Genomic DNA, 19,536 nt, shown 5'->3' with positions numbered 1-19,536 from the left:
CAATCCTCAGAGGAGTTATCAAAGCAGATTTCTCCCCAGCAGGGATGTTTATTAGCAAGCAACCCCTTTAAAACACAGCAAGAGGAGCAGTCCTTCCAACACCGCAAACTGCTCCGCTGGCACTATTCTATATTCTATTCTATACTATAAGTCCCAGGGCCGAGTTTGGCCTGCTGTTGGCTTCTGCAGGAAACTGTGCTGGAGATGTGAGGGGTGAGGTCAGAGCCCATAAAGCCCTGTAGTATAGAGGGGAAGAGCCTGGGCTATGTTAATATGCTACTCTGCTCAGCATCTGACAGAAATCTCTCTGGGTTTAGCGCGTATGCCTCTGCTCTTCCAGTAATGGATTTTTTTCCCCCCGTTAAACCAACCAGAAGTGTCAGGGAAGAGGAAAAGAGGGGTGCTCACAATAAAGGAGAGTAGTGGCGAGCGTGCACACAACCAGGCATCAGGCGAAAGGAAGAGACGATCTGAAATGTTTCAGTGGCCAGTGTTTTTCTTTTTCAGATTGCTTTTGGTATAGAAACAGGATTTAACATTTCGTGTGTCTGTGAAGCTGGAGAGATGCCCTGTGTAATCCTTCATCTAGGGAGTTGACGGTCTGCAGCCCTCAAGCTTGTGCAACACATCTAAAAAAAAGAAAGAAAAAAAGAGAATAGGCTTAAGATCTGCGGCTTTTCTCGAGCCAGGGCCGGTGTTGATCCTGAGCTCAGTGCTCTGTGTTCGTGTGCGTTGTTTAATTTTGCTCTTGGCCCATCTGGATAGGAAACCGAACAAGAAGACAAATGAGGCTAGGCACCAGATTGATTGTTTTGTGAGATCCTTCTGACTGCTTAAAGCATCAAATAATTTAATACTCTCATATATCGACATTTACACTATAGTTTAGGGGTATTTATTTATTGTATCAGTTTTATCGGCTTATAAAACTTTGTTAGATTTCAGCTGGGCACCGCACTCAGCTAGACCGCAGAGTCAGGGGACATCTGGGTGAGAAGTAGTTCCATAGTTCAGCTTCCCTGGGCCGGAAGCCATGGAAATGGAGTTGGCCATGTTCTTTTTAAGAGTAAAAGCTGCTCGCTGTTGCTCTGTTTCAGCCCCAAGTCTCAGCAGGGATGCTGTGAAGCTGGCAGTGATGGGAGTGTGCCCTGGAAGCACTAGCAGCACTTTTTTGCTGCAGAAACACATGAGAAGGCATACGCTACTCTTTGTTCTCCTCTGTTGTGTAATAAAGTGAGAGAGTTGTGTGAAAGTTACCCTGCTTTTAGTTCCAGCTCTTTTTGTCAGAAAATATCAAGTTTATCTGCAGTAAGCATGTTTGGGTTGGAGGGTGAGCGTTGCATTCTTATAATCTATTAGCATAACTTCTGCCTGTGGATGTGGTGACAGAGACTTGAAGCGATCAAAAGAGGCTTGGAAAATATCACTTTGAGAAAGGTTTGAGGAAACAAAATGGAGTGGGAGTGGGTCAGTGGAAGAAGTGACAAGGAAATTGAAAATAATGAGATGTGTGGTGTCAACCGAGATCCTATCTCAAATGGCTCTAAAAACGCATTTACTGCTACCTCAGCTGGTTCAACCAGAATGTAGAGATATAAAATCAATATTTCTGGTATATATATAATGAAATGATTTAGGGATCCTACAGTGTCAGGTATATCTTCAGCTTTCTTACTATATATTAATACAAATGCAGGCAAGAGTATTCAGACAGTGATTTGATTCAAATGTCAAATGGAGCAGGCTTATATACGCTGACAAATTTTACAGGCTAAGGGCTGACAAAAACGCTAAATCACCAGAGAAATTGCCATAGGGCATTGATGGACCACATTAATCGCTAACTAAAAATATACAATAATACACATAGAGACATTAAGAGAAAGGGGAAAACACCAATCACGCCAATTCAGGACATTAAAACTGTTTTCAGCAGACAACATCAACATTTGAGCATGGGAGACACCACATCATAAACACAACAAGGAAGTACACAGTTATTAACACATCAGTCCAACAACATGCCACAGAGTGCTACGATCTAACATTGTGCTGTGCTGGTTTTTACTGACAAGCCTATACACTTTGGCACTTTGGCAAGCAGGTTGGTACTCCCTAGTATTTTAGTTTCGTTATTTTTAATTCAATATAACTCCAATTAGCGCATGAGTGGCAATGTTCTGCTGAAAATAATTGTACTGCTGCTGGTGTAGTCCTGCATTCATTACTTACACAGCATTTATTTTCACCCATGCTAATTTGGAAAACCCATGCGTGTTCAAGGCTCCAAAAATCCTTTTTATATGTAAATTGGGGCTTGGACGTCAAAGGAATCATAATAAATCCCAGATACCGGACATGTTTGCTCAACATATATTGAATACACAATATGATAAAAGAGCACTAAAGTGCTTCCTCCTCCCAATCATTCAAGCAGCTGTGGTTTGAAGCTTATTTTTAATGTGAGTGTGTGTTTCTGCTCTGGCTCTCTGGAGATGACATTTTCCCCTTTGTGTCCGTCTGCTGCAGGTTTGGCCAAACCCATGGGGCTGGTGGAGGGACCAGGGGGACTTGGACAGGGAGGGGCAGCAGCCACGCTGGGGGCGGACAGTCGAGAGATGGAGGGAAAGTACGAGGAGTACGGCTACAACGCCCAGCTCAGCGACCACATCTCCCTAGACAGAACCATCCCAGACTACAGGCCCAAAAAGTAAGCTGTTTAGAGTCTAGCACTTGAACCGCCAACGTTTTGCAGGATGCTCTTTCAGCAAAGTGGCACAGTGGCCATGCCAGATAACTACCGGAAGGGCCTGGAAAAAATCCCTTCAGAAATACAAACCTCTCTATGTCCCATGACTGTCAGAGGCTTAAATAATGCAGGGAAGGTCCAGTGAAAGTATTTTTTGAGAAAGAAGTTAGTGACTTTGCCAGAATATTAATGTCCCTTTTTAATGGATTTTAAATTTAGACTGGGGACTATAGCTCAGATACAATGAGTGAGAGGGGATAATGAGGGCAGCCAGTGGCATTTATATCACGCTGCGAGGACGAACAAAAAACCTCAGTGACAAAATAGGAATGGAGGGAGAGGGGAATAAAAATCAGACAGCAATATTTCCGTCGCTTTTGTGATTTGAAACAATTTCTCGGGTCCTGACTGGCTTTTGTGCTGCTGTTGAATCTGCTGACTTGGAGGAAGGAGCCAGAAGAGTTCGGACAAAGAGCACTAATTAATTCCAAGCGCTAAAGAAAAATCACTTGAGGCAGTGGGGGGACGCAGGGTATCAACTGTATCTACGAGGCAAGCCACTGAAAGATGAAAATCGTTTGCATGGCTGCTCACCCAACTAATTCACACCCTCAATGGCGCAGGTATACAGACATCTGCCTCTGTAACAGTGTTGGCCTTGAGCCAGGCCAGATGAGGACCTGATCAGCACCAGAGTAGATTACTGTCTGGGTCATGATCCCTATCATGGACCTCTGTTTGGTACCTATTGTATACATCAAATAATAAGTGAGATTTTTTATTTTATTTTTTGTAGGTGGTGTAGAGATTCATATTGTGAGCGTGTATGTCCTGATAGTCATGTCGCCGAATTCAGCTGAATACAATTATTCATGCTCTCATCAACAACTATGTGCCACTAAATTATTTTCCTCTGATGTCCGTTTTCTCTTTCTCTTTTCATGTCACAAAACAAACAACAGTGGCTTAGACATCTGGCGACAATTGCAATTCAATCAGTGGCGTGTACAGAATGTGTATGAGTATGCCCAGGCTTAGTGCTATAATTGGTTATAGAATGTTTTAGGGTTTATTTACTGGATATCAATAAAGACGCAAACATTGCTCTGGGGAGAATTATCATGATAATTATATGTTGAAAATGGCCTTTTAACAGAAGACATTTTCCTTATTATATTTATAGATTCGTGGATAGAAAAACAACGTCAACAACATATTAAGTCTTTAGAATTACATTCTTTGTCTCAGTATGGGCCTCATTTTGTACACGCCATACGGTCATTAGTCATTCATGGTGTTCTTGTTGGTCACCTCCTCAGTTGAATGTGACTGCATGTTGTTCCATTTCAAACACCAAGAGAGAGACTAATGAGGCATCATGTAGCACCAGGCCCATGGCCGCATCCCTTTTGATTCACGCGCACCTGTGGCAGCATCTTAAATTGGATAGCTACCCTGTTCTTCTGAGAGGGAAAGCTTGGAAAGAACCAACTGTCACAAATACACCCTCACGCTAATTAGTGGGCACCTTATGCTTGTGTATTTAGTGGTGTTGGGAAATCTGTGATATCATTTTAAATATCCACTTTGTAGTGTTTTCTCTCAGTTGATGTCTGTTAAACTCATATTTAATCATACTTACTTCTAATTATGCTGTATCTGTTTTTGGGCAATTTTCCTGGTTTCCAATAGTCATTAAAGGGGGGAAATAGTCTGTATTGCTTGGCCTAATTCAGTTGTGGATACCATTCTGATTTCTCACTGAGTACATGTAAGCCAAGCGTGAGAGGCTGAGCATGAGCTGTTCTTCCATACTTCCTGCCTGATGTCTCGTTAGACCTACTGTGTGGTCAGGCCAATAAACAATGAACAAGCGTGATCCTTCTTCGCTGAGGAACCCTGCCAGTTTGCATTTTGAGGAAAACCCAGCCTGACATATCTTCTGACATGGAATGGCAAACAGTAAAGCACAAATCATTAAACCATAGGATATGTGAACAAGCACATGGTTGTTCAGTGACTTCGGCTGCATGACCTGAATCTGTAGCAGTTATTTTTTCTCGGTTATATTCGTCTGCCCTACCTACTCGATCCAGAGCTATTTGTTAAATAATCTGAAAACAGCATGCAAGAATTACTACGCCGCATTCCATTCAGTGTATATATTTAACCTCACTTAGTTCAGAGATTGCATTACAATGAGTCAGTTTAGTATACAACTCAATTCGAAAAACTAAATTTTAGCACTATTCACAGTAAAAGGTTGTGATTCTTTTCAGAAAATTTTCAAATTTGAGCCGAGCTATTTTTTTCCTGTCACTTCATTGACCACACCTGTCTATCCTATCTCCCACTGCTTCCCCATCACCATGTCCTTTCAAGAGATTTCTACTCCTACACAAGCAGTGTCTGGATTTTAAGAGTGCTGTTCTACTGAGATCATGTTTAGTTTCTAAAGGACAATCTGCCGTCCCACACATTTTCCTCCATTCGCGCCATCAGCTTCCACCTGCGTGAGCGTGAAAAATGTCCCTTTGTGAGCATTCCCGTGTCTCAGAGGAGCACAGTCCCAATGCACAGCTCCAATTCACATTCGTAACAGACAATTACATCTACATCTCTCTGACTGAGGACAGGTGTACATCTCACTGGTGCCTCAAAGTAGATGAGCCATCGATTCACCAAAGGTCATTGATTATTTCTAGATAGATGACAGAGGAAGTGTTACTTGCCTAGCAGTACTGTAGCAGCATCACAATAACAATGTAACAATCTGAATATAGCCTACTGCATCATTGTTGATGTAAATTCAATGTGCTTACATAACATTGCAGGCAATGAAGGATATATAGTACACCTGAGTCATGCAGTTGTCCTCTGCTCACGGTATTTATAGATCTCCTTTAGTGTATGCACATTTTAAACAGTAATGTCAGTTACACTTTGTCCCCATAGTGTCAAATTTCATTCAGACCTGGCATTTTGTTGAGGCACAATGCAATATTTCATGCAAGTCGCGTATGTTCTTGTCCATATTTAACAACAGAGGCCTGTTAATAGGAGAGAGACCTCCCTCTCCCACTTATTGGGCCAACAGTGGCATCCACTATTTAAGTGACATTTACAATGATACAGGTTTTAACTCCTCTCAGGATATTATCTGCCAGGTTCCTCTTTTTTCTTTTATTCTCAAGGCACATGGCATCAACCCCTACCCACTCATCCACTTTATAAATAGTTTGCCAGGCAGGAAGGGACCAGGGATACTGTGTCCACACTCTGCCAGTTCTTACTGGAGGCTGCTCTTTCACTACACAGAAAATGGAAATGTGATTGTCTAAATCCGGACCGCTTTTTGCTATTTGGGCCAACATAAAGGATGCTTCATGTTTGGATAGAACCTATTTAACCCATTTAACCTATTTAACCCAGTGGAAACTTCATCTCATGAAAATGAGAAACAATCCCATATTTACTCCAGTGAAGCCCCTGGCACCTTCCTTCATATGATATGTGATTTCCCACCCATTGCTAAGTTTTCAACTAAAGTGGCATTTAAATTATCAGTTTTTTTTATCTGAAACTGCCTGAAACCATACCAGCCTTGATATTAAATGATCTATCAAGTATCCCCAAACATACAAAGCGTATAGTTGTGGCTGGCCTAACAGCTGCCAAGAAAATTGTTGCCATACAATGGAAACTGCCTCGCTCTCTTAGCATAAAACGTTGGCTTCTCTCCTATCTGGATGTCATTTTCCTGGAGCTGTCTACTGCTAGAATTAATGGCACCATTGAGACCCCTCTGAAAAACTGGCGTTCTGCAGCCAATGCAGTAAGAGACCTTCTTAACACTTCCATGACTCGCTCCTTGACCAGTGGCATTTAAAGTGAGAAAAGTGAATTTTCCTTTGTGTATGTTTCTTTCTGTTTGTTTTTGAGTATGGGTTGGGTCTATTAGTGTTTTGTAGGTGGAGAGGGCAAGCACATTTTGCTTGCATTTTGATTTAGTTTTAATTGGTATGATCATGTGCCTTTATTATTTGGTTTTATATTGTTTCATTTTCCAATAAACTAAACAATTGGCATAAACATTTTGTATATTATATACATCAACTGTATATAATATACAAAATGCCAATTGTTTAGTTGTCCTGAAGTAAAAATGCTGACTGTCAAAGGACACAGCTGCCATCCTGTCAGAAAGAGTACTACTGGTAAACAGCAGCGTCTTTTGTTTCTCGGCTGGTTTTATTTACTTTTCGAACAAAGTTTGCTGTTGAAACTCCGGTGCCCACTGCGAAAAACAGGTCACCGAAGAGACGTGTAAATCAGAGGCTGTGGCTCTAACAAATCCATCAAGTGGAATCGTCTATGCCTTTGATGTTTCCTAAAGTGTGCAAGGTGACAATTAGGACTGCAGCACTCCACAAACACTGCTACACTCCATCTTTAATCATGAAAAAAAAAATCTTTAGTGCTTTGAGAATAATGACAAGGCAGTCGGTTTGTGTTTGTTGGATAAGGTTTGCTATCAGATAGTTTTGATCCCATTTCCTGCTTCGCATGCTTGTGCGGCCGGGAAGGTTAATGGAAAATTTCATGATGAATCATGGAGCTGGCTACGGGAGGAGCTGACATCATACACCACCAAGAGAGCAGAGTGTGATAAGAATAAGTCTTAATCAGGTGGTCTGCTTCTGTCACTGCTTGTTCCAGGTCAAATTATTATAACTCTGAAGTGAGCTTAGTTCCGTTACCAACAGATGAACCGATTGCTCATCCTGTTACCGCCTTACAAGGCTCTCCAGACCAGCAGACCGGTACACATTTAAGGGTGAGCGATGGCCTAAATTGGATTCAGTAACTAGGGCAATGGAGCAGCTATATCACTTTAAAATCTGTTGACTGAGTTTGACCAACGAGACAATTCCACTGGAGTGAGAGGGCACATCCCATTAGCAATGTGGCTTTGAACAAACAGTTTTCACACCACACAACCCAGCCTCTTGCTTAAACAGAGTCTTGCGTGAAATTGAAGCTGAAAACGCACAATATACATTCAACCATTTCTGTAACTTTTAGGATTTCTGTGGCACCGTGTTTCTTAAGCATCTTAACGTGGTTCCGCCCTCGTGAAATCAATTAATGAAGTTATGAGGTTTACTTTTGTGAATGAGACCTTTAACTACCGTTATCATTACTGTGAAGGACTGACTTAGTTTAAATTATTATTGGTGCCATTTTAATGTGTATTTCTTTTCACACATGATTTTACCCCTCTGTTGCGAGCCTATGGTAGTACGGGCCAATAAGGGATAGTTCAGCTACTTGTTAAAAAGGGTTGGCGTAGTAGTTGTTGGGAGGCTTCTGTGGTTTGGTGCTCTATCAGCTTCCGAAGCATGAGGCTGATGTCCGTGTACTGTCTACATACAGGGCACTGTAATATTGACTGTATATAAACAGTTGTTTGTAAAGATCTTTTAGTTTTAATTTATATCAGTCTTTTTGTTTATATTTGGATGATGCACTTGGTGGAGGGCAAATAAATCCACAACAACAGAGCCTTGTCTCCCTGCTGCCTGTTGTGCCATCCCTAAAAGGCCGTCGACACGGATACCCTTTGACACAACGCCTGAAAGGAATTGCAGGAGCATGTGAATAAACGACCAGATGTAAAATTGACCTGAATATTTCTAGAATGAGTGTACTTGTTCACTTGTGTCAATATATAGCTACTAGATTTTTGGAAGTATTTCCCCCCTATATGTTTACAACTGAAGCAAATCTATGGCCTGTTTGAAAACTGAAGATTTCACTGTTGCCTTACACACTTTAGTAAACAACAGATAGCTGTGGTACATGAACCCTTTTAGATTTTGTCGAAATGATTCATATTTTCATTGGTGTCACTGCTGTTTTCCCCTTTCACTACACACACAAAGAGATACTGTGCTTTCAATCATATTTTCACACCCTGTTCAGTGAACAAAGGAAACCCTAGGTTTTGATTTCCATAGCCTGCACTGCACAGCATATTTTTGTCCTCGCCTGTCATTGCCCTAAAGTGAACACTGGTTGACACAGGCCAAACTCACACACCAAAGGCTGCGTGGCGACGTCATCGGTCTTAAGTGCTGACTGCACAATGTCCACAAGCTCGAGTTGGTCACGGGGACGTCTGTCCCTGCCTGCTGGGGTCCATCTGGTGTACTTCTGTTTCCCTGGCAGAGCCATGGGGGCCTGGCAACAGTGACTCGATGAGTCTCACCTTTTCGCATGTTACACCTGAACTCAGCTGCATGACTTCACACGGCTAGAAAGCTTGGATGAGGGCCAGAGATGGCCATCGCACCACCAGATGAGCAAGTCAGGAGGGAGGGGGGGGGGGGGGGGGGGGTGTTCTTTGATGACTGTGCTCACAATTTATGTGTGTGACAAAGCACTGAAGTAGGTTATTCTCAAGAAAATATTCTATTGTGACCTCCTTAAAATACAGATATGTATAACACAATTACATTCATTCTGGTTTTGCAGGTTGCAAAACATGAACAATCTCTAGGTCTGCAGTCTCTTAAAACATTGGGACGGTACACTTGAAAACTGATTGGCAAGAGTAAAATAAGAACAGTACATGGATTTTAAGTAACATCTTATATCTGCCTGTTTATGTTTATGTTTTCTTTCATTTCCTTTTCTTCTCATTTGTCTAAATGCAAGAATTATGTTCTGCATATTCCTGAAGACCACAGTACCTTAAAGGTGTAGTCTGTGATTTTAATTCCATACACCTTTTGACAAATTCAGCGTATTGCTCCTCAAGTCCTCTAGCTGCCAGTTCAGTGTTTGTAGTTCCCAGTGGATCGATGCCGCTATCGATTACCGTGCCGTTGCGCATGTGCGATGACGGCACACGCACGCAGCCTGGTTTTGTGTAGACCACAGCCAACATGGCCAAATCCTATCAATTCCCATCCCTATTCATACACAGCCCTGGGCCTGTAAATGGGAAACAAACATTATGTCTCATACCAAGCCATGAACAATCTCAGCCAATCAACACAGGTGCTTCAGGAGCATGGAGGGGACGGGTGTAATTTGATTGGCTGTTGAGCGCAAACAACAACAACCTTTCACAAAACTAAATCGTGGACTGCATCTTTAAATGTCAAATGTGCTGTGCACAGGTGTAGTACAGATGCACCTGCAGCTCTGCTCAGCTGTGCTGTGACCCATATACACCTTTCATATCTGTAGTTAGAGCAGCCTTTATGCAACCCACCTGTGACACACCCGAACATTTCAGGAAATGTGGAAAATGTCTGCTGTATTTTTAATTTGCTGTTGAAAGAATTGCAAGAACATGAATGTGGGGTTGCTCATGGTTAGGTTTTTATTCATTACAGCTTATCTTGGCTGAATATTATCTTGGGTTGAGACTAGGTTAAAACATAAATAAATAAATAAAAATATCTTTTCAAGATAATTGCACTGATTGTATGAAAGACTGTTATGTTGGGTTTTGTACTGTGAATGTCTCGTTCTCGTTTACCTCACATAATATTTTTAACCTCAAGTGGTCTGCATTGCTGCAAAATCCTCCAATTTGAAATGCAATTGCGTTTGCCAGAACCAATTCGTTGACTGCCCTACAGGGTTATTGCATTTTATAAATATCTTTTCTATTATTTCTACGCATTTCTCTGCCAGCTCTTCAAATATAACCAAATCTCTGTCCTTAAAATGTCACTCTTGAATTGTATGATCACAGGATATACTGTAGAATGCTGCATTCATAGCCCCATAGGCTACATAATCCCCAAAGATTTCAAAATGAATGCCTAGCAAGCCCAAGGGGACCACTGCTGGACCATTCTCTCAGTAACAGAGAGGGGGATTTCATAAGGAGATGATGATCAAGTGCTTACGGTTGCTATAGGAATCAGACAACTGTGACAGAGGCTCAACTGTGACTGCAATTTGTGCTGGGCAGGATGGATGCTGTGGAGGCACATGATTTACCTGACCAGTGGAGACTTGGCTCAGCTGAGAGCAATATCATTCTTTTAGAAATGGAATAGAAGTCCTTTGTTGTTCACTGTTCATATCTCTATTAGCTTTCACATTGTACGTGGTCACACAATAGTATAGTCATGGTTACTTTGGTTGTCATTCACTGTATTAATTGGGTCACTGAAAAAAACGACACCGAATCAGATTCTAGCCATTACTCTCTCCAGCTCGAGTTGCCATGGCACTGAATTGAGGGACCTACAGTAATGAGTGCTAACAGAGTGTTTTCCATTTTTGAGCAGACGCTGAGCTGCAGGGATGGGCTCAGTGACATTCGATCACCTTGCATCGTCCTTCGTCTGCAGTTCACTGCACTACACATAGTGTCTGAGTTGAGAAAGTGTGTAGGGTGTCTGAATCGAATCTGACTTTAATCCAGGGGAAAGAAGCTTTAAACTGACCATCTGAAGCAGACGACTCCTTTTGTGCATGTATCTTAAACCTTAGTGTTTGATTTAATGTGTAGACTAGGGATATGTATTGATATTTGTACTTCTATGTTGTTATTTCTTTCTAGATGCAAGCCGCTGAGCTACCCAGATGATCTCCCTCAGATTGCGGTGGTGTTTATTTTTGTGAATGAGGCGCTATCAGTCATCCTGCGCTCCGTCCACAGTGTAGTCAACCATACACCAGCTCACCTCCTCAAAGAGATCATTTTGGTGGATGACAACAGCGACAGTGGTAAGGACATTGAACAAACATTTCATTTCATCTGTAACTTTAGTCTGCATTTATCTTTTCCACAGGAATGAGCTCATTTGAAATGATGCTCCCTGTTATGAGTTTCTGATTTGTAGAATAACAGGGCCTTATAGGAACCAGGGATGTGACACTTCCTCACACTGATTTCATCAGACCAAGTATTTATAACATGGTGTTTATTAAACATGCAACCACTAACTACTCCGTGCCATGGTTAGTGAGAACCCACACCATTCCCATAGCCCTATATGCAATCTATCTACGGTTTTAGCATCTTAAAATCGAAATTAAAACGGTTTCATGAGAAGGCTGTATACACACACTTAAGCAATGAACCTACCAGCTGTACTGATTAAAAGCACATTGTGCATGTTTTTACCGGTGTCTGGAGGATGTTTTTGTAGTCCAACCCCAGTAGTTTGTAGTGTTACATCATCCTCAAATTCATTTCCATGGTAGGCTACAGTGATTCGAAAGACAGATAAGCACATCTGTATCTCTATTAACTGAACAGGCGATTCAAGTTCACTAAGCAACGTAGAGTAGTAGCGTGTGTGAGAAGGTATGAGCAAAGTTATAAAAGTGTATGCCATTTAGATGAGTTAGTTGATTGATTGGTTGTTTGGTGGGGGTAACACATCAACTTGATTGGCAAAGGACAATATTGTAAAATATGTGTAAAGCACAATCGTTAGCCTGTCCAGGTTACAGGTAACCTCTAAAGAGCTGCTATCGATTTACTTCGAACTTAAGACGACATTGGCACAAAAGTCTTCATACCTTTTAATGCACTGTTTTATGTATGTTGTATCTTTTTGTTTTTCTCTCTTTTTTATAGTTGTATGTCTGTTATTTTATATGGAACTTGGCGTCTGAAATAAAGATTTATAATAATTGGTGCCCCATTCATAGCCAGCCTACTTATGTACTACAGCATCCATAATCACAGTTTTAATCACAGTAAACTCTACAACCAGAGCAATGGAATCCCCTCCTTTTTGTTAGTTGCTAGGAAGCAAGGGGGTAGTTCCAGATGGGTTTGTGTCAGAGATAATTAGGTAAAATTAATTTAGGTTTAAGAGAATAGGAAGTTGCCCGTTGATTATAAATAAATTGTTTATTTCATTTCTGGCTGCTTTTGTTTTCTTAATTGATACATTTCACAATGAGAGGTTCCAAGGGGAGTAAGACTAGCCTACATTATAGAGTCAAGTCATTGTGCCAAGTATGAATTTATATTTATTTGTTCAAAAAGAGAGAACCTGCTGACCAACGACCTGGGCCATTCTGCAACAGGCTACGTTGCTGTATGAACCGCTGTACAGTCTCTGCGATTACTAATTGGCCAAGCAGTGATTTGCTTCGAGGATCTGTGTGTGTTAATGTTATATACACATGTTGTATTTCTTATATCTGACAAACACGTTTTGATGTTAACAAGACCATTGCTGGTAATTGATTTATGAAAGCAAAATGTCTAATGACATCCTGGTCATTGAATCCTTTTCCATTGCTATGCTAAATGCAATCTTCAGTCGTTACCTAGTTAGCCTGAACAACCCAAAAAGGCATTATATAGATTTATTTTTTTCACCTCAGAAAATCAATGTGGTTCATGTCCGCCATGATTGTCAGTCCTCACAATCACTGCATGGCATTTCAGGACCCTGGAAGGATCTGGGCAAATATGCTTTTCCTGCAATAACTTATGCTGGAACCTCTGCTTGTGACCCAATTCATAGAGTTAATAGACTTATGTTTCTTTGCTAATGCACATTCAATTAGAAGAACACATTTGAAATGACTGGTTTTACTTTCCCAAACAAAGGTTGGTAGTTAGAAGATTAATGTATTTTTTGTCCATATGTCTCTGTAATATTTTTGTCAGACCACTAATTTACCTACAACAGAGAGGTAACTCATGTTTAGTGACGCACATTTTCATTTGAATGAGCTTGTTAAGAGAACTAAGTTGAAATGTGCCAATTTTATGCTACAACACATTACTGGGCACCTTCCAGCAGATTGTGCTCCTGTGCAACCCAAGGCTAAGCCAGGCAAGTTCATGGATGATTCATAAGCAACCTTAATTTTATGAGTAGAATGCCCAGACATCGACATTAATTATAATACACAAGAGTCCCTTGATTCAATTGTGTGTGTATGTGTGTGTGTGTGTGTGTGTGTGTGTGTGTGTGTGTGTGTGTGTGTGTGTGTGTGTGTGTGTGTGTGTGTGTGTGTGTGTGTGTGTGTGTGTGTGTGTGTGTGTGTGTGTGTGTGTGCGCGCGCGCGCATGTGTGCCAGTGTGTTTTTTGAGAGTGGAGAGAATATGAAACACCAGAGAGAAAAAAAAGAGAGGAAGAGATGGCAAACCAAAATGAGCACCCTTGGGGATGTACTCTTGAACACAGTTAGGAGTTCAAAAATAGCAACAACACCAGAGATCCTCATTCCTGCTGTGTCCTCTGGTGAACCATTGTGTACAGTCTCCACACCGTTAAGGCAGAAGTCTGTTTCTTTTGTGTTTCGCTGTGTTTGTTCTGCCCGCTGCACACCTGTATTTCTTGTGGCAGCCAGTTTGGAGCCCAAAGCCTGCCTTTTTCACAGGCGCCACAATGTACAAGATTCCAACCGACATTTGGCCCTGAATCCCTTGGCAGGGACTAAGGTCCCATCTTCCCCCAGGCTGGCCTGCACAGGAGCTGCATAAATGATATCTTGAAAAGGGACCAAGCCAAAGTCAACAGTGGCAGCAGTCTCGTCCCAACTGCATCTCAGTGGAAGGCTCGCAGTGGGAAGCATATTTAACAATTTAAAAATGGAGAGAGGCAGGATTTTAACACTGGTGGTGGTGTCTCCAGTGGTAGTGCTAACCAGTTTTCTTTTGTTTCGTTTGCTGTTAATGATTTCAGTTTGAATGTTTTGCTGGCTCGGATGCCGTGCTCAGGCAACATTAAACCATTAACATGCAAGGCTGGCGACTTGACCTTTCCTCGCTGGTTCTGCTTGTCCTTTCTTATTTAACATGTGGTGTGTGAAGCGCCTGGAGGTACACTGAGGATTACTTGTGAATAATGAATCATACTTAGCAACTGCGCTCACTCCTCCATCTCTTGTCATCTAGACTGGGTCCACTATACACAGCAGTTCTGCTTGAATCTTGTTTTTTTAATTTATCAGGGTTTATCCTGTTTCAATATACTAACAGACATTGTTTGATTTTCACAGAGAGAAAAGACAAGCAGCATTATCCAATCTTTCTTACATGAGGAGAGCATTGGACCTTGACAGATCCTTTATTCCTTGGACGTTCATATTAAACCGAACAGTGAACAGCTATTGTCTTGGCTTGCATTATTTTCCATCTATTATCATACCCTTGGGGGCTTGATGGTATAGGAATGTCATCCATCCGGAGAAATTGCCTTATGAGCCACACATCAAACAGTGGCACCAGATCTACACATTTGTGGAGGAAAAAGCCGAAAGTGTCCAGTCCATCTCAATGAAAAAGGGCAACAAATTTACCTTCGACTTAACTTCTCAGTCTGAGGCAGCATGCATGTGATATATCTCCATAATGCACAATATAATGTTCACAGATGCTTCGCTCGTAAATTACCACAATTACGTTTGAAAGACGGTAGTTTTTCTTCGCTCGGAATCATTGTTCAGCACTCTTTGCTTCGGTACGTGGTGATTAAAAAAAGTGTTTACAGAAACAGATGGCGTTTGATTCCAGCACATTGATTGCAGTCACTAGGTCTCATTTTTACACTGCTAGATAAATGTAGCTACAATTTGTGGACAGTAAGGGTTTATTTGTTGAAATAAAACACACAGACACGCTCAGAAACCCTCACAGCCCCCCACAGTCCCACTGTCACACTCGCAGTCCAAATTCCCCTCTACTGTGACATCTTCATCAAAGTTATAAATTATGTTGTGTATTTCTCCTGAACTGATTTATGTGAGGAGTGCGAGTCAGATTTGCGCATCGGAGCGTTTAGGAAGCTGTGCACGGCGAGTGTCCTTATTACTCTCCTCTGCCCGAAACTAGAGCACTCAGCAACCTGCAGCGAGAAGCTCAAACACTCATCAATCTCCCCCAAGCATGTGTCCTTGCCTGCCATTTGTTTACTTCCCCCAGCTCAGCTCATCCCCCACCCGAGCACGGGAGGCCTCACCTGACTGCTGAGAGAGGGGAGTGTGCTCAGGAGCAGCCCCTAATCAGCACAGTCCCACACAGCTTATGGAGTCCCCATTCTATGTGAAGTGATACAATTTCTGAAATTCAGTGTGTAGCCAGGCAATAGTGACCTTTTAGGAGGTCATTGGAAAAATGAATTGATCAAAGTAATGACTGTCATCAATTCAATGATACGTCTCCAAAAAAGGAAGAACTTTGCTGGTTAGGATCATGACTTGGGACTGTCACCCATTTATAATAACCATTCATTAAATCCCTTTAATCACTCATGTGTATTTTTTATATATATATATCTGTCCTGCAGTGGAGTTGAAGTTCAATCTGGACCAGTACGTTAACAAGCGCTACCCAGGCTTGGTGAAGATTGTGAGGAACACAAAGCGTGAGGGCCTGATCCGCGCCAGGATACAGGGATGGAACGCTGCTACCGCGCCAGTCGTGGGCTTCTTCGATGCGCATGTGGAGTTCAACAGCGCTTGGTGAGTAAAAGGGGGTCGTACTCATTTAACCTGGTATTGACTGTGATTGCGAGGAGAGAGCGGAGCGGTGGGATGACCTTGTTCTGACTGTGTTAAACAAAAATGAAGCTACTCCCCTGACTAAACTGAGCTGCAGCCTAGCTTTCATTCCCTGCCAACTGTAAATATATATGGATTGAGCTGAGGGGTTTAACACATTCATCACATGTGAGAATCAGAGCGTGCTGTTGCAGGCTGTGTACTGATTCATTCTACCCCTTCATGTTGCATTATTTGTGTTTTAGAACACCTTCCTTTCTTTTTAGACAAGGGTTTGTAATTTATGTCATAGTGAATGTAAGAGGAACATGACTTTTTAAACTGGATACATTCTTGAAAAATGTATTAAATCACTTGTATGATGGAGTAAGAAGGTAGTTGAATCCCCTCCAAAAGAGGATATATAGTACAAACCAAAATAACAATTTGAGATGTTGAGCCTATATTCCGAACTTATTTAAGGTGTGATGTATTTCAGTTCATAAACAGTATTCAAATAGGGATATTTCACAACAAGAACTTCTTAACTTAGCATTCAGTACACATAGAATTATTTTCCATCATTCAGCTTCTAACCAAAATTGTTGGCTTTGCCTAGCCTTAAACACCAACTATTTGCATCTTAATTTCTTTTCTGAATTCCAATTGACAGAAGAAAACACTGCCTATTAAAGCACTATGTCAGGGGGCGCTCTTTCATTTTGTGAGGATATTAATTGAATAGCTGTGGGATATTGCAGTGATGGAATTTTAATGTGCTGATAAGTTAATTGAAGATTGGGCTAAGAGTTTGGAGGAGTGTCAGGAAACTCAGTGGAGAAATTCTCCTTGTCTTCAACCGCACTCTGAGTCTTATTAAATCAAATTACTTTCTCACTTTAGCCCACTTATATTTGTTTACCAATAGTAGATCAATGTCAGTGTCAATTACATATGAATATGTCCTACATTAAGACATTGCTGTTACTGAGCATGGCAGTGGTACTGACACTTCCAGTGTGGCCTAGTTTGTAAAAAAAGGTCTGATGTAATTAATAATACATGCATTTGATCTATCTTCGTTTGCTGGTGGGAATTCAGACGTCCCTGATTCCTCACATCTCTCTCGCTCTCTGTGCCACCCTGGACTCACGACAAGACTCAGCCAACTCGCATAAATCAGCCTAGTCCACCTGTTTATGCACGGCGATGGAGAGGGTTTGCCGTTACCTGTAGTGTCTCGTCTCGGTGAGGATGACTGATGTCCCAGCGTCTCTCTCATCTGTTTCGCAATCTGCTTGTCTTCAAATATGGATGTCCTCTCCTCCCTCTCGTGACCCAGTCCCCTTACACGTGTTCCAGGCTCCTTGATCGAGAGGCTGTTGTTTTACATTCTCTGGTCTCTTTGAATTTCCCTTTCAGACGTTATACTCGCTACATCACGTTATGGTTTCTTTTGTGCAGGGGATGTATTCATGAGTGTTTCCTTCAGCCTCTGGATGATTCGTTTTACACAAGTTAGCTTTTCTGTGCCTCCAGAAGAACAGATGTGTGCTTTGACTGCATCAACCACACGTACAGACCAGCACGGTGCCTTGGTCGAGAATTCCTGGGATTATATAATATTCATGCAACTCTTTGCATCAAATATTTGTGTGTGTGTGTGTGTATGTGTGTGTTTACATTTGTGTATGTTCATGTGTGTGTGTGTGTGTCTATGTATAAGTGTTTATTTCTTTGCAACCATACTCCCTTACAGACAAATACAGTGCATGTTTAATTTACCACTTGCTGTGAATATCATAATCGAAACCATTTGTCTCATGCATACATCCAGGTAAACTTCCTTCTCCCTCTCTCTCTCCAGTAGAGTAAATATTGAATTAATACACAGCGAAGGAAAACGGAGCCTTAACAGATATAAATTCAACCCCTAGCAGAGATACATGTGCATGCCTTAAAAAATGCCTTAAAAATACATCCCATTTATCACATAATGGTAATATATCTGGCACTTCCGGTGATAAGTGAGATGGATAGTGTCTCATGCTTTGACCTTGTTATGGCTACTGGAGCGGTGAGACCATACCTGCTGTACAGCACAATAGCAGCACTCCCGATCAACAAACACCAGCAGAATGTGCTTCCACTGTAGCAGCTCAGTGCAATCACAAATAAGCATTCGATTCCAACTCGTGATGTAGCGGCGCGTTTACAAGTTTGTAGCCCATTTCACAATAATGCAACTGCTTTACCCAGTGTTACGACTGGTGTACTATTGATCAGTCCCCTCCACCATCTATAAGCAGGCAATCCATTCGACTAAAAGGGTTGCCTTGAAACACCTGAAGATATTTTCCGCCAGCCTAATCCTTGTTTAATCTTTACTTTATTGACTTGATTAACCAGGAGCTGAACAGCTCTAGTTAATAGTTCTTTTTTTCAGTAACCTTGTAGATTAGTTTTCTACTTGACAGTCCCATTACAAGCCAGGAAACAAAACCATTCATCGCTTTGCAAACTATTCCCCAGTCCACATTATCAGTCACAGCCATGGCTTATTCTCAGCCTAATGCATACAGTTAATGAACGAACATATAATGAGGTTCTAATTAAAGCATCCTTACACCTCGAACTGAGGCTTCGCAAGGCAGCTCCAGAGGCATTGATATTTGTTTATTTGTCTTTTTGTTTTTTTGTTAATGCTGCTCCGTTGCAAACTCAGGTTAGTCGTGATTAATGGAACCTCAGTGATGGCAGTGCACACTGGAGAGATAAGGCAGCCCCCGTGGTGTGTAATGAAATGCACATCTCCAGAAGCAGAGAGTGTTGCCTTATAATAACCTCCCAACCCTATATCATCCAGTGTTCAGGGTAAGAACCACAGGACCAGCTACAAATATGTTTTATACATTACAGTGCACTGAATCCTCAAAATATACACTCATTGTTCTTATTGTCAGCATTTGTAATGGAAAGCATACTTCAGAAGAACCAGCTAATTTTGCTATGTAAAAGCACCCAATCGTGGAAAGATTAGATAAGCAGTACAGTGCAGAAAAAAATCCTGCTAACTGAAATAAAAGTGTGGCACCATGCACGGAGAAATACTATATTTCTTCAGGAGAGCCATGAGCCTTTTAAATTCGAGACATTGGACATTACAGTTACTAGGATAATGGAAAAAGGCTTCTGGAACAAAGCACTCTTGATCCTGTGTACACAGATAATATTGCAAAGCTCACATAATGGAACTTGTTTGAGATCCCTCTTGAAAGCTTTGTCAGGTGTGTTTTATGGCC

At 41.5% G+C, this 19,536-nt stretch overlaps 1 protein-coding gene across 1 annotated transcript in view; it reads left to right on the top strand.

The window, feature by feature from the left end:
* The window catches only part of galnt9 (polypeptide N-acetylgalactosaminyltransferase 9), a gene marked incomplete at both ends in the record, with an annotated part of 52,030 nt that overhangs the window by 10,783 nt on the left and 21,711 nt on the right, over nt 1-19,536 (top strand). The window contains 3 exons of the mRNA XM_080852102.1: nt 2,530-2,710; nt 11,340-11,506; nt 16,042-16,216. Coding sequence (XP_080708228.1) covers nt 2,530-2,710; nt 11,340-11,506; nt 16,042-16,216 — 523 coding nt within the window. The remainder of the gene's footprint in view (nt 1-2,529; nt 2,711-11,339; nt 11,507-16,041; nt 16,217-19,536) is intronic.

The sequence above is a fragment of the Sprattus sprattus genome (assembly GCF_963457725.1).
Source record: "Sprattus sprattus genome assembly, chromosome: 15".
NCBI classification, from domain to species: domain Eukaryota; kingdom Metazoa; phylum Chordata; class Actinopteri; order Clupeiformes; family Clupeidae; genus Sprattus; species Sprattus sprattus.
Note: the sequence above shows the minus strand (reverse complement) of the source record. Positions and strands in the feature narration are given on the sequence as shown.